This window comes from Vespa velutina, chromosome 22 (genome assembly GCF_912470025.1).
Source record: "Vespa velutina chromosome 22, iVesVel2.1, whole genome shotgun sequence".
Lineage (NCBI taxonomy): Eukaryota > Metazoa > Arthropoda > Insecta > Hymenoptera > Vespidae > Vespa > Vespa velutina.
In genome coordinates this window covers 3,207,254-3,219,532 of record NC_062209.1, presented here as the reverse complement: position 1 = coordinate 3,219,532, position 12,279 = coordinate 3,207,254, and the positions used below count along the sequence as shown (strand labels likewise).

At 34.0% G+C, this 12,279-nt stretch overlaps 4 protein-coding genes across 7 annotated transcripts in view; 3 read left to right on the top strand and 1 right to left on the bottom strand.

Annotated features, from left to right (window-relative positions):
* Positions 1–1,120, top strand: part of LOC124956610 — a 2,496-nt gene extending 1,376 nt beyond the window's left edge. The window contains exons 3-4 of the mRNA XM_047512664.1: positions 372–616; positions 704–1,120. Of these exons, the coding sequence (XP_047368620.1) occupies positions 372–616; positions 704–876 (418 nt within the window). The 3' untranslated portion in view covers positions 877–1,120. The remainder of the gene's footprint in view (positions 1–371; positions 617–703) is intronic.
* LOC124956603 (RNA-binding protein 42) overlaps positions 1–2,685 on the bottom strand; it is an 8,760-nt gene extending 6,075 nt beyond the window's left edge. The window contains exons 1-5 of one of the 2 annotated variants that reach the window (XM_047512653.1): positions 2,498–2,638; positions 2,303–2,369; positions 1,981–2,219; positions 1,498–1,872; positions 1,230–1,424 (exon numbers count right to left, since the gene is read on the bottom strand). In XM_047512653.1, coding sequence (XP_047368609.1) covers positions 1,230–1,424; positions 1,498–1,872; positions 1,981–2,182 — 772 coding nt within the window. In that variant the 5' untranslated portion in view covers positions 2,183–2,219; positions 2,303–2,369; positions 2,498–2,638. Of the gene's footprint in view, positions 1–1,229; positions 1,425–1,497; positions 1,873–1,980; positions 2,220–2,302; positions 2,370–2,497 lie in introns of both variants that reach the window. The other variant, XM_047512652.1, reaches the window with a different exon arrangement.
* A 272-nt stretch (positions 2,686–2,957) lies between these two features.
* LOC124956609 (ER membrane protein complex subunit 7) lies at positions 2,958–4,480 on the top strand. Its single transcript, XM_047512663.1, has 4 exons — positions 2,958–3,249; positions 3,451–3,709; positions 3,792–3,866; positions 3,945–4,480. Exons 1-4 carry the CDS (start codon positions 3,041–3,043, stop codon positions 4,071–4,073), a joined length of 672 nt encoding a protein of 223 aa, XP_047368619.1. The 5' UTR covers positions 2,958–3,040; the 3' UTR covers positions 4,074–4,480.
* A 147-nt stretch (positions 4,481–4,627) lies between these two features.
* On the top strand, positions 4,628–12,047 carry LOC124956599 (DNA-binding protein D-ETS-6-like). Of its 3 annotated transcripts, none has more exons than XM_047512632.1 (5): positions 4,628–5,475; positions 5,902–6,819; positions 6,986–7,231; positions 11,002–11,266; positions 11,474–12,047. In XM_047512632.1, exons 2-5 carry the CDS (start codon positions 6,270–6,272, stop codon positions 11,775–11,777), a joined length of 1,365 nt encoding a protein of 454 aa, XP_047368588.1. In that variant the 5' UTR covers positions 4,628–5,475; positions 5,902–6,269; the 3' UTR covers positions 11,778–12,047. The 3 variants fall into 3 exon arrangements, with proteins under 3 accessions (XP_047368588.1, XP_047368590.1, XP_047368589.1); XM_047512634.1 differs by having other exon boundaries at positions 11,505–11,699; XM_047512633.1 differs by having other exon boundaries at positions 4,628–6,819.
* The last annotated feature ends 232 nt before the right edge of the window (positions 12,048–12,279 follow it).

Below are 12,279 nucleotides of genomic sequence, written 5' to 3'. Positions count from 1 at the left end.
ATAAGTAAAAATCTATTCGCTATGTTCTAAAACAAGGATCGTACAAGGATCAATAATCTCGATCGATTTCCAAAAATCGCAGATTTTAACGAAAACGTAAAGAACATTCTCTTCTCGAAGAACAAGGGATATATAAATCGAGTGTAACGAATTATTTTTGATTTTATTTACCGACGTAAAATTATATCACAGAAGTCAGTATGGAATTTGCAAAACAGGTCAATAAAAATGTTCGATCTGATAGATGGTCTTAGATGTTGCAGAATGCAACGTGTAAATGTATTTAACAGTGCATATATTCGGTATAACGACAGACTGATATACCCACGCACGATATTTTGGAATGCCAGTGACTACTTTATCATTTGTAGAATTCAAACTAGACGACAGATCACGAATGACGGTACTGACTCAGTATTACAATCATGGAAGGACAGTGTTCCCATTTTGGAGAGCGAAACTCGACAACTATTACCGGCGAAACGAGTCTCAAGTAAAACGATTAAAAAGGATTCCTTCTTGTCGCATGGCTGGGGTGCAGGTGGTATGCCTTTTTCTGTTCTTTACATGACGCCGCATGGATCTAGACTCAATCATGCTGCAAGCACCGCAACCGGTGAGAATTTGTCATTATGTAAATATATATCTTATAAAATAAGAGACTTCTGTCGTGTATATTTAAACGTACTATTGTAAATTATAGGAACGAGTCATCAACAAGAAGTTGGAAAAGCGAATGAAAATCCTACAGCGCCTTTAACACAACCGAATTATCGAGTCGCCGTCAGAACTGGCCCGTCCATGCAATCAAGACGACAATACCCGATAATACCTCAGCTCTTTATATCGTACGGATGGGGAACGCTCGGAAAATAGATACGGACATATACATTTAGTAGATAATTCTGAAGAACACGACTTTGATCTCATTACTTTTAAAATCATACTACGATCGCTTCATATTTAGAACACTTTGCTGATTTTATTCTATCGTTAATATATAATCTTTATATAGCTGAATAATTTAAACTAGTTTGTAAAATTTATGTTACATCTAATTCTTCGTAGATAAATTTGTTAGTATGATTTAACAGCGATGTAATAAATTTTCGAGATCTCATATATTGTAGAATTCAAATAGAAGATAATATTTAAAAAAAAAAAAAAAAAAAAAAAAAAAACTGTTATACCGATTAACATGATAATCTTTTTTTTTCTTTTTTACTCACCATTCATCTCTTTCATGGCTTTGATAAAATCTTGTGGATCTTTGAAGGATACGAATCCGAAACCTTTAGTTTTGTTTGTTCGTTTATCTCTAACTACTTTCGCCTTTTGAAAGCTAGGATACTTGCCAAATACTCTCACTAGCATTTCATCGGTAACATCATTTCCCAAATCACCGCAAAATATTCTAAAGTCATCTAAAATCATAATAAACAAAATTGAAATGATTGCTCATATGTTTTCCTTTTAATAGACATGTCAAATATTTACCTTCGTCCCATTCTAACAGAGAAGGATCTTCCCAAGTCTGCCCACCAGCCATTCTAATAATCTTTTTATTTTTCTTTCCTTTACCTTTTGGATGACTTTCTTCGGCACTAGCATTTGCCATAATAGAACTGGCTTTCCCTTGACTAATGGCCAATTCTGCAGCTGTACTAACTCCTTTTACTTTTGGTTTTTTTTTACCTTCATCTTCTGGTATTTTTGTATTGATAATCTGTTCAATAATTTCTGGATGAATCATTGGCGATGACGTAGATTCATAAGTTTTTGGAGTTGCACTTAAACATGGATCCACCATATTTGGTAAATACGGATTACTTATCTGTGCAGGAGAAGAATATGTTGTGATAGGGACTGTACCTGTAAGTGAAAGAAATAAAAGATATTAGTTAAATAGATCTCTTTAATAATTTTGTATGTGTGTACGTGTGCGTGTATATATATATATATATATATATATATATGTACCTTGTCTTGCTACTTGTTGCGGTATTAACATTGGTGGTGGTGGTGGCGGTGGAGGTGGTGGAGGTGGTGGTGGAAAACCTATCATCGGTGGAAAAGCTAATGTTGCTGCGGCTGCTGCAACGACTGGTGTTGGAAGTTCATGCTGCTCTAGTTGACGTGCGACTTGATTATATGTATTGGCTCCTATTACAGGTCTAACCATTGGAGTCACTAACTGTCCTCCAATTTCTGCTTCAAATCTATGGATTTAGATAGAAGAATAAATAAAGATGAAATATTGTTTACAAAACAAATAAAAACTTTTCGAATTTTCGAAAATTACCTGAGATCAAGTTATGTGATATCTTGTTTTAATTCCAGCTATGTTGTAATATATGTACCGCCATACACTATATGTATTTATATTCAATGTATGAGGAAAAAAAATTCCAAAATGTAAATATAACCAAATCGTTACAAAGCGAAAGGAAAGTTAAGAAAAGGTTAAGTGAGAAAAATATACGTAAATATTCATTACCTGCTCATTTCATCTTCCATTTGTCTTAGTTTGTCTTCCATTTTTGTAAAGTTTCTTATGCACTCTGATCACAAAAATGTTCTGTGAAAAAGTTTTAAATATTTTATTAAATGCACGTTAAGAAACAAAATCACAAGAACGAAGCTTCAGTTATTATCCACGTACATCTTGAAATAAGCTTGAATAAGGGATACCAAAACTTCAAATCAAAAATTTGAATCTTTCTCAGGGTTACCATCGCGTTTCGACGAGGACGCCAGCTATTGCTAGAGTGATGAATTAATATTACGTGCAAACGAACGTTTTATAAGCACATTTCTATCATTGAAATAAAATATATGGAACTTTTAGATAATTCCGACAATAAAACATTTTCAAAAATTAATTGTATAAAATATATTAAAATATAAATACTATTTAAAAATATAGTAAACGTTAAAGTTATAAGAAAATAAGATATAAAATCACTAAAGATAAATTGGCAACATTGCGATCAGCTGTTAAAATAGTAATGAACTTCAGTGGACAGGAGAGAGAGCAAACATGGTTTCTTCGTTGAAATTTGGTTCTGTTATTTTTTTAATTATTAACTTAATTACTGATCATATTAATGCAGAACACGAGGAAGATCAATCAACCGATCTTTATATTATCGAAGGAAAAGTATTCCCATGGGAAAACACTGCTTCGACTGGTTGGCAGCTAATGACTCATGTTATGGCTAATGGTGGTGAACATTATGGATTTTTAAGGTAAATTAGTTTATAAATAACATTTTCATAAAATATATTATACGATATATTATTGTAAGATCGTTATTGTAAAATTAATGAATTTTAAGTAAACAATTAAACATTTACATTCTATATCAAAATATGTTATGTCCATTATGTTGTACTAATAATATTATTTATTTTATTAATTCCTTTAATAATAGATTGAATTTTTTTCAGGGAAGATGGAACATTTGTAATTTCTAATGTACCATCAGGTTCATACATAGTAGAAGTTGTCAATCCAAATTATTTTTATGAACCTGTTAGAGTTGAAATTAATTCAAAAGGAAAATTCAGGGCACGAAAAGTTAATTTAATTCAAACTTCACAAATAATTCAAGTACCATATCCTTTAAAAATGAGGCCACTTTCTCCTTTCCGATATTTCCAAGTCAGAGAGCAATGGAGAGTAACAGATTTCTTATTTAATCCAATGGTAATTGTTAATAACATTTTGATATTTATGTGTAATTTTTTATATAATATAATTACTTATCTATTAATTATCTTTTTTTTAGGTTTTGATGATGATACTACCATTGGTTCTAATTATGATTCTACCAAAAATCATGAACGATCCAGAAACTAGGAAGGTTAGTTAAAAATAATTATAATTTTATAATTCATAAGGTATAAATTATATATTTTTATTATATATTATATACTTTTAGGATATGGAACAACTTAACAATCTTACCATATATAATATGCCAGAAATGTCAGAAGTGATAACATCATTTTTATCTGGAGGAGAAAAACAAAAAACTAAAGCAGTGAAAGCAGCAAAGAAAAGACAATAAAAAATAACAAAAATAGTAATATATTTATACCTTTCTAGTCTTCAAGTTTTGAATATTTCATAAAATTGATTTTCGAAAAAAACAAGAAAAAGAACACATTTGTAATCAAAACTTTAAATGATCAGTGATGAATATAATTAAAAAAAAAAAAACCATGTACATTTTTAATATATTAAAAATTTTAACAAAGATATATTATCTTATCATAAAATATTTATAAGTTATTTGATGAAATTACTAACATATTAAAACTGAGATTAATACATATTACAATTGTATATACTTTAAAAGCATTCAAATTCAGTTTTTTCTTAGTTTATGATTTCACTGCTCTTTAGTTATACACTTCAATTGTAAAAGGTTAAAGATATGAAAAGAAATTAAAAATAAAAAAATATGAAACGTTATATGTTCACACACTTATTTTCTCTCTTTATAATATTCTATTTAAAATTGTATCTTTTTTTCCAATCATATACGTTCATTCACGATTAAAGTATGAATCATAGTAGCACAAACATTGAAAAGAAATTGATTACAAAAAATTTCAGCTGCCTTTCTTGGAATTTCGCTAACAGTACTGACAAAAACTATTAGCATGACACACAAATGTTATCGGGTTTGAAAAAACATAAATTGTGATGTGAAATATGAGATGATTAATAATAAGATATTCCAGATGTTTTAATATTATACGTTTATTGTTAAACAATTAAACGAAAAGATCTCTTCATTATACGTAAAAAAAAGAATCTTGTAATAAACAGTGAAAAAATGATTTATTGTACGATATAATCATTTGTTTACAAATATGATTTGAATGGAAATAGTCAAATCAAACGTTAAAAACATCACGTTCGTTTGTTAAACGAAAGAATTGTATGGAAAGAATTTAGTTGAGAATAATAAGAAATCCATCGTACATACCTACGCATTTTCATATTATTCGTTTTTGATATATATATATATTATCCACTTAGTTGTTAGAATACTACGGTGATCGTACACATCACCGGGCAGATCTGAATGTGAGCCCGAAGGTGAAAAAAAAATGGGTAAAGATGGCTGATCTCGACTGTGATTCAGCGTTGGACGATGCGAGCTCCGAGACCTGCCACAGCCGGTCTCCTTCTTCCTTCCAAGAATTCGTACACTGCCAATTGAGAGAGCCTTCGGTTTCACGGCTCCATTCACGACGAGTAGCCTATTCGTGACACAATCCGTGTAGTCTATCGAAAATACTGTGTTTCTTTCTCTTATCTATCTATCTCCTTCGCACGTGGATGTGCATACGTATAAAAAAAAAAAAGAAATAAAAAAAAAAGCATTTAATTTCGAAGATTAAATATCAGTCAATCTAGTGTAAAGAAAATTCTTCGATAGCCACACATTATCACGTTCAGTACGTATATATTTTGCATCGTTAATAGTGTATACGATCGTTAAAAAAACATTGTCATATTAACGCTTTGTGATTGTTAAATAACATTTTTATCCGGTTGATACTTATATGTAAAGTTACTAAAAAAAATATATATATATATATTCGTATATATTCGACTATTAGGTAACAATATTTTTTATATTAGATCTTATCGTTGATTATTTTAATTTGATAAGTATCACAAGCAGAATTTTTGTGACTTCAACATCGATTTCTGCATAGTCATAGTTATATAAATTACAACAAATAAATTCGATTACCTATGCGTAAGTTTTGTTTTTCCTGGAACTTTAATGTCAAAGAAAGATGTATTACACTAGATTATTTGGTCAACGATAACAAAATTGTGAAATATTTTGCATTAATAAAAAGTTTCAATTTTAGTTTGAACAAAAGCGAAGAACAAAAAACTTTACGAAAAACAGATAGAACCGATGATCCGATAGAACCGATGTTAGTGCCGATATTAGTGTTATAAGATCCAAATCGATAGCAAAGGATCATCGTAAGAAGATCTCTGATGTCGAATCTCGATATCTTTCACTTACTTACTTTTCACGTCGACGGCACCGTGAATCGAACCGTGAGAAAGGGTTTAGACCAGGAAGAGCTCGATGACGCACGCAAATTTCAAGGAAGAAATCGTTTGAGTCGAGCAATACACGACGAGTCAGTCGGTGCGTGGTCGAGACGCAACACACGATTCATACTTTTCCTTTTCCTCGACGTCGTCGTTCTCGTTTTTATCGTTGATGTCAATGTCCGTGAATCATTCGCGATGTGCGAACGCAAAGAACAAGGATCAAGAAGAAGAACGTTGCACGACGTCGAACGCGTCAGTGCAAATCACACGATTGCCCCAAGAAGACGAAGATTGTTCTCGATCGATCAATAAGTTTTCTGTTTCTGAACATCGATCTAGTTGGATTTTCAAGAACAATGAGAAAGAAAAATCTAAAGAAGATTCTCGAGAAGAATCGAGAGATTTATTTGCGAATTTTAACGATTCGATGAAGAGCGAAGACGAAAGTAATGAATCGAATCATGACATTACTGCAAAACTCGAAACGCTTCTTCGAGTCTCTTGTGAAAACTCGGCGGTATCTTTCGACGGGGAAAAATATGATAACGATGAAATTTCCAAAGAGAATATTACTTGTCGTTTGGCGTGTCGTTCTGGCGATGCTAATGTGCCGGAAAAAAAGAATAAATCAAGTCTTAACTTCGAAGAAAAGGAAGAAAAACAATTGGAATTAGAGGAAGAACGATTGATTGATTCAAGTCCGGTTATGGTGCCATATGGTAAGTACCATCATGCCTTATTATGTTCATAAAACAAACTCGTTGCATTCTGATTAAATAGATCGTTTACACGTATCAAACGACTTACAATTGTTTATTTTTTTATAAATCTTCATACGATCTATTATAAATCAGGTTTGAATTTTGTAAATTTTTAACTTTATAGATCCATCCGAATGGAATTCGAGTCACATAGCGTCATGGATTTCATGGTGCAGCCAAGCATTTTCGATAAAACCATCACCGACATCGAAGACTCTTCCATCGACCGGAAAGGAGTTACTGAAATTGTCTTTGGAGGAATGGCAACGTTTTCCGGGTGGTCGAATTTTGGCGAGGCATCTCGGTTACTTACGTTTACAGGCGACCGGTGTGTACAGTCTAGCTTTGCTTCAAGATGAGAAAGTTCACGGTGAGTCAGATCTGCTGCGCAAATACATGTTGGTTGTGTAATCAAATTAACTCAAATTGAATCGAAAATTTTTAAAATCTATTTCGTCTGTCTATCTTAAAAACAATGCGTCGATCTTCTTAGATTTAGAATTCTTAAATGAGCTCAGCGAATCGACGGCAAGTGATTTTGTTATCATCCGAAAGGTCGAAGGATAACAAGAACATTTTTCATTGTAAATAATGAAACCATATAAATGAGTTCTTTTGAATGATAATATTGTTTATTAGATAGAACGAGTTGCGACAATGATAATCATCCGATTCATTATTTTCAACGTTACTTTTACGCGTTAAGAAACTTCAACGATGGGGGAGCATTAACGCAATCCATGCAATAAATCTAAATGGCGCAGGGTCGGCAGAGGTCGATGGTAGCGGGAGAGGAGGGGGCTAATAAGAGTTTCAATTCGGACCAAGAGTGACCGGAAGAGGTTAACCGTTCCCCAGGGTTGGTTCTGCGTTCTCTATGACCTTATCTGAACTCTTAACGAGGGCGCGATCTATTAGAGATAAAGCCAGTCCAGCGGAAAAGTAAATATAGAGGGCGATAATGGTTTTATATCCGTCCGTATCCATTCACACCCTTCGTCTAAATTCGATCAGACGGGAAAAGACTTATGTCGATCGTTTGTACGTTTGTGACTGTGACTTTGAAATTCATTACGATCGATAAAGGACCGTTCTATGAAGTGTTCCATTTAAAGTCGATCTTTTGAAAAAAGATTATAGGTAGATATTGTTTGTACGTCGCTTAATAAATGACCAAACGATTTACATATCTAAGATGGATGATGATAAGCGCACATTAATTATTCTCGAAATAACATTAGAATATTCATAAGAAAACATAAGTGTACATTTGACAATACTTAAAAGAAAAGCTTTATCCTCGACATAAATATCAACTAAAAATATTACACACGTACATATATGTACAGAAAAAGTATCATAATCAGGGAGTACCGAAGTGTATAGTTGAAGTTGAAATATGGAAATATAAACGTGTAAGAGGATGAAAAAGTCTGGGCCTGGGTCCGCCGAGTCGTATTCCGCAAAGACGAAAAGTTCGGCTTCTAGTGGAAAGAAACGAAAGAATAGAATAGAAGAAGAGCACACGAAGAGAAGAAGCAGCAGTAATCTTGGCATGGTAAGCCCAAGAGATATATCGTCCGTTTGAATAACGTTGTACGTTCACATTGAGAGTGAGAGAGAGGTACCCGTTTATTAAACGAATCAGTGTTATCGCGGTGAGAGTGTCCTCATGAATAAACCATCGAGTGTTTAGGGCGGTGGAAAGATGGTGCCACGAGGGGTTACGGCCTTACGGCGCAAACTGCACCCCTACTCTAGCTCTCTTCTGCTCTTTTGCTCCTCTTCTCACCTCCTTCTCTCGTTTTACCATCTCTCTCTCTCTCTCTCTCTCTCTCTCTCTCTCTCTCTCTCTCTCTTTCTCTCCCCCTCTGTCTTTCTTTCTTTCTCTTTCTCTCCCGCTTATACACTTTGAACCTGGGGAAATTCTGCGGACTGGGGACGCTAAGCTCGCCACAGGACGCGACTATATTGTTTTCTTGATGAGCGCGAAACATCCCTTGGATCTTCGACGTATGTGAAATAATTTTACGCGTCACAAGGACCTACGACAGTTTTCACTTCCGTTTGAATAAACGTCATATCTGATGTTATCGCGTTGCGTTCTATTATTATGTACGTATGAGATAATTATTTTTCTTCAAATTGCACGTAAACAGTTTGATTCGAGAATAAATATTAATAATAAATGCGAAATATTTTATGTTAAGAAAAATTATTGCTACGTAATATATTACACATGATATTTAACGTGCATGTTATAACTATAATTATTGATTTAGATAAAAATATTTTATGAGCATTTCAATAATCTTTCTTAATAATAACGAATGTTATAAATAATCACGAAGAATATTTTTATTAGAGTTTTCCTTAGAAAATGCGTGGATCGTTTTATCAAACGAGAAAACTCCAATCAAACGTATATCTTTCATTTTCGAGTATGCGAATAGAGAGAAGGAAATAGAATGGTGGTTCGAAAAGGAGAGACGAAAAGGAAAAGAAACGAGGAGGAGAGTCTGAATGCGTGGCCTGGCAGTCTGAGGTTCGGGGGTGACAATAGACCTCGTGAAGATGCAGGAGGGGCGTCGAGGGTGGAGACAGCTTCGCGTACGTAGAGAAGTGCAAAGGTATTCCAAAGAGTGGGGACGATAAGAGCTGAATCACAGAGGGCAAAGGTCTGTCAGTTTCACTCTGTCCACCGACAAGCGTGTTCGATTCCATCGACAATCGCTTTATTTTGAACTTTTCGTTCATCTTGTAAACATCACATTTACGATTTTTTTTACTACCGCCACATTTAACGCATAAACTTTAACGATCGTGTGTGTAAGATGTGAGTTGTTTTTTTATTTTATTTTTCTTTTTCCGTGTAACAACAAGAAAACTTTTATTTAATTCAAAAAATGATTTTTAGAAAAAGGAACAATTGTATAGCAAATTAACATTTTGTCACGTTTTATGTCATTTAAATTACGTGCTATGAAATTACTATTCCTATAGTAATGTGATTTTCTCGTATCCTGTAATGTTTAATAATAGCGATGAGAAATTGAATTCTTAACTTATATATATAATCTGTATTTACGTTCGATAAGCAATAATCTCGATGAATATAATAGTATATAATTCCATTGGAATGCGATTATAACACCAGAGATTATACCATAAACTTATTTCTAATATACATAGATCCTCATTTTTAAGTTTCAAAATTGAGCAAGTTTTTTTGTTTGTTTGGTTTCTCTGTAGAAAAACAAACGATGTTTATTTACATATCTTCTAATTCAGATATACTTTCTTGATTATAATTTTTCTTTATATTTTATCTTATCTTTCCTAGCATTAGGTGTCATTTTGAAACTTCGTACGGTGAACTTTTTAACAGACTATTAATGCAGAGAACATTAATGTTAAATTGGAAGAAATTTTTGAGAAGGCACATCGATCTATGTATTCAAGGAAAAGATGGGCCTGTCGTCCAGTGGTGTTCACACGGTGAATGATTAGTCAAACGTAATGTGGAGGATTCAGACTCACCCACTGCGTCTTGAGCAGGACAGCAGATTACATCCTTCGGCAGCTGCGTTTATTTATAACGGTACATCATCTCGTATAATCGTTTTAAGCGTCTCCCGATTTATTATTGTTGTTTTAAAAAAATACGATATGTTGAAACACAGGGCAAATCTCCTGTCGTCGATTTTCACGCATAATTTTGAGGAATATATTATAGATAACGAAGGTCGATGAATCGTTTCTCTTTTTCGAACAAATTCTGGGAGGTCTGATCATCTCCTACTCCATTCTCACCATCTTATCCCTCTCTAAAGCTTTTTTCTTTTCGTCGATTTTAATCGAGACATATTTGATACTCGATGACGTAAGCTTGTAAATATATAAATAGAGAAGATAAAATAGAAAAGAAAGAGAGAGAGAGAAAGAGAGCGGGGGAGAGAGAGAGAGAGAGAGAGAGAGAGAGAGAGAGAGAGAGCGAGAGGAGGAAAAGGAAGGATAAAAGAGATGAGGATGAAGGAGAGGGATGAGAGGTTCGACCATAGCACTTGTAACGAATTTAACAGCTCGACCTCGACTCGAGGAGTATCACGTCGCATGCGTATTTCTGTTTCCTTCTCGTAGAAAGGTTCGGCCTCCTACAACGGACTTGCTCGCTGATTGGATCGACAGCTGGAACCGGTGGTTCCGGGGCGGTCGGAGGCGGACAGGTTCAACTCTGGCAATTCCTGCTGGAGCTACTCTCGGATTCGTCCAATTCTTCCTGCATAGCATGGGAGGGATCTAACGGTGAATTCAAGCTAACTGATCCGGACGAAGTCGCACGAAGATGGGGAGAGCGCAAAAGCAAGCCCAATATGAATTATGATAAACTTTCGCGGGCGCTCAGGTAATTGTTTCGAATGATTTTTATTTCGTCGCCTTCTAATGACTAATTGATTCGTTTTGATATCAAACTGATGTGAAATTAAATTCCACATCAGGTCTACCTATAAAAATCTATTTGGAAAAAAGAAAAATTGAATGTAATTATCTTATAATATAAGAATAGAAAATATTGCAGTTTCTTTCAAATATAATCTTTTTGCCGTTACAGGTATTATTATGATAAAAATATTATGACAAAGGTGCACGGGAAACGTTACGCGTACAAATTCGACTTTCATGGTCTAATGATGGCGTGTCAAGCTCAAGCGGGCATAGCGATGGATCCACCCACGTCTTCTCGAGGAACTGGACCGAACTGTCATCCTCATCACGCGCATCACGCTCATCATCTTTATTCGAGCGGAGGTGCAACCGCATCTCAGCATCATTCTATACCTCCGCCTCCGCCACCACCGCCGCCGCCTCCACCGCATTACTGTTGGCCATATCATCGATATTCGCCACCGACGTAACGCGAACTTTTATTCGTCGAATTTGTGAACAACGTGAATTTCTACAGAACTTTTTAACGAATAGAAAGAAACGTGGATTTAATCGTTGTTAAGGGAAATTCTGAATTCGATTTGAAATGAACGCAAGAATTGCATTCGCATTCTCATGTACAATTCTTATGTATATTTTGTAAGACACAACTTTCTATTTAATAAACTTGGGATTGAATCTATTCAATAAATACATACGTATGTAATATTAAGGAGTAATAAATAATAAGAAGCTAAAAATTGAATATTTTTCTTCTCCTGATATCTGATATAACTGACAATGTCTCTCATTAATCAAATTTTTGATAACGTTGAATATTTCGTTATCAACATTGATAGTTACATTCTTCAAGGTTTTGAAATTGTTATGCAAATGATTTAACCTTTTCGTTTTTACCAAATGTAGATGTAAACTACCTTACCCATTGTCGAACATATAAATAGCATGAAATTGGAAAAGTTTGTGAGTCTA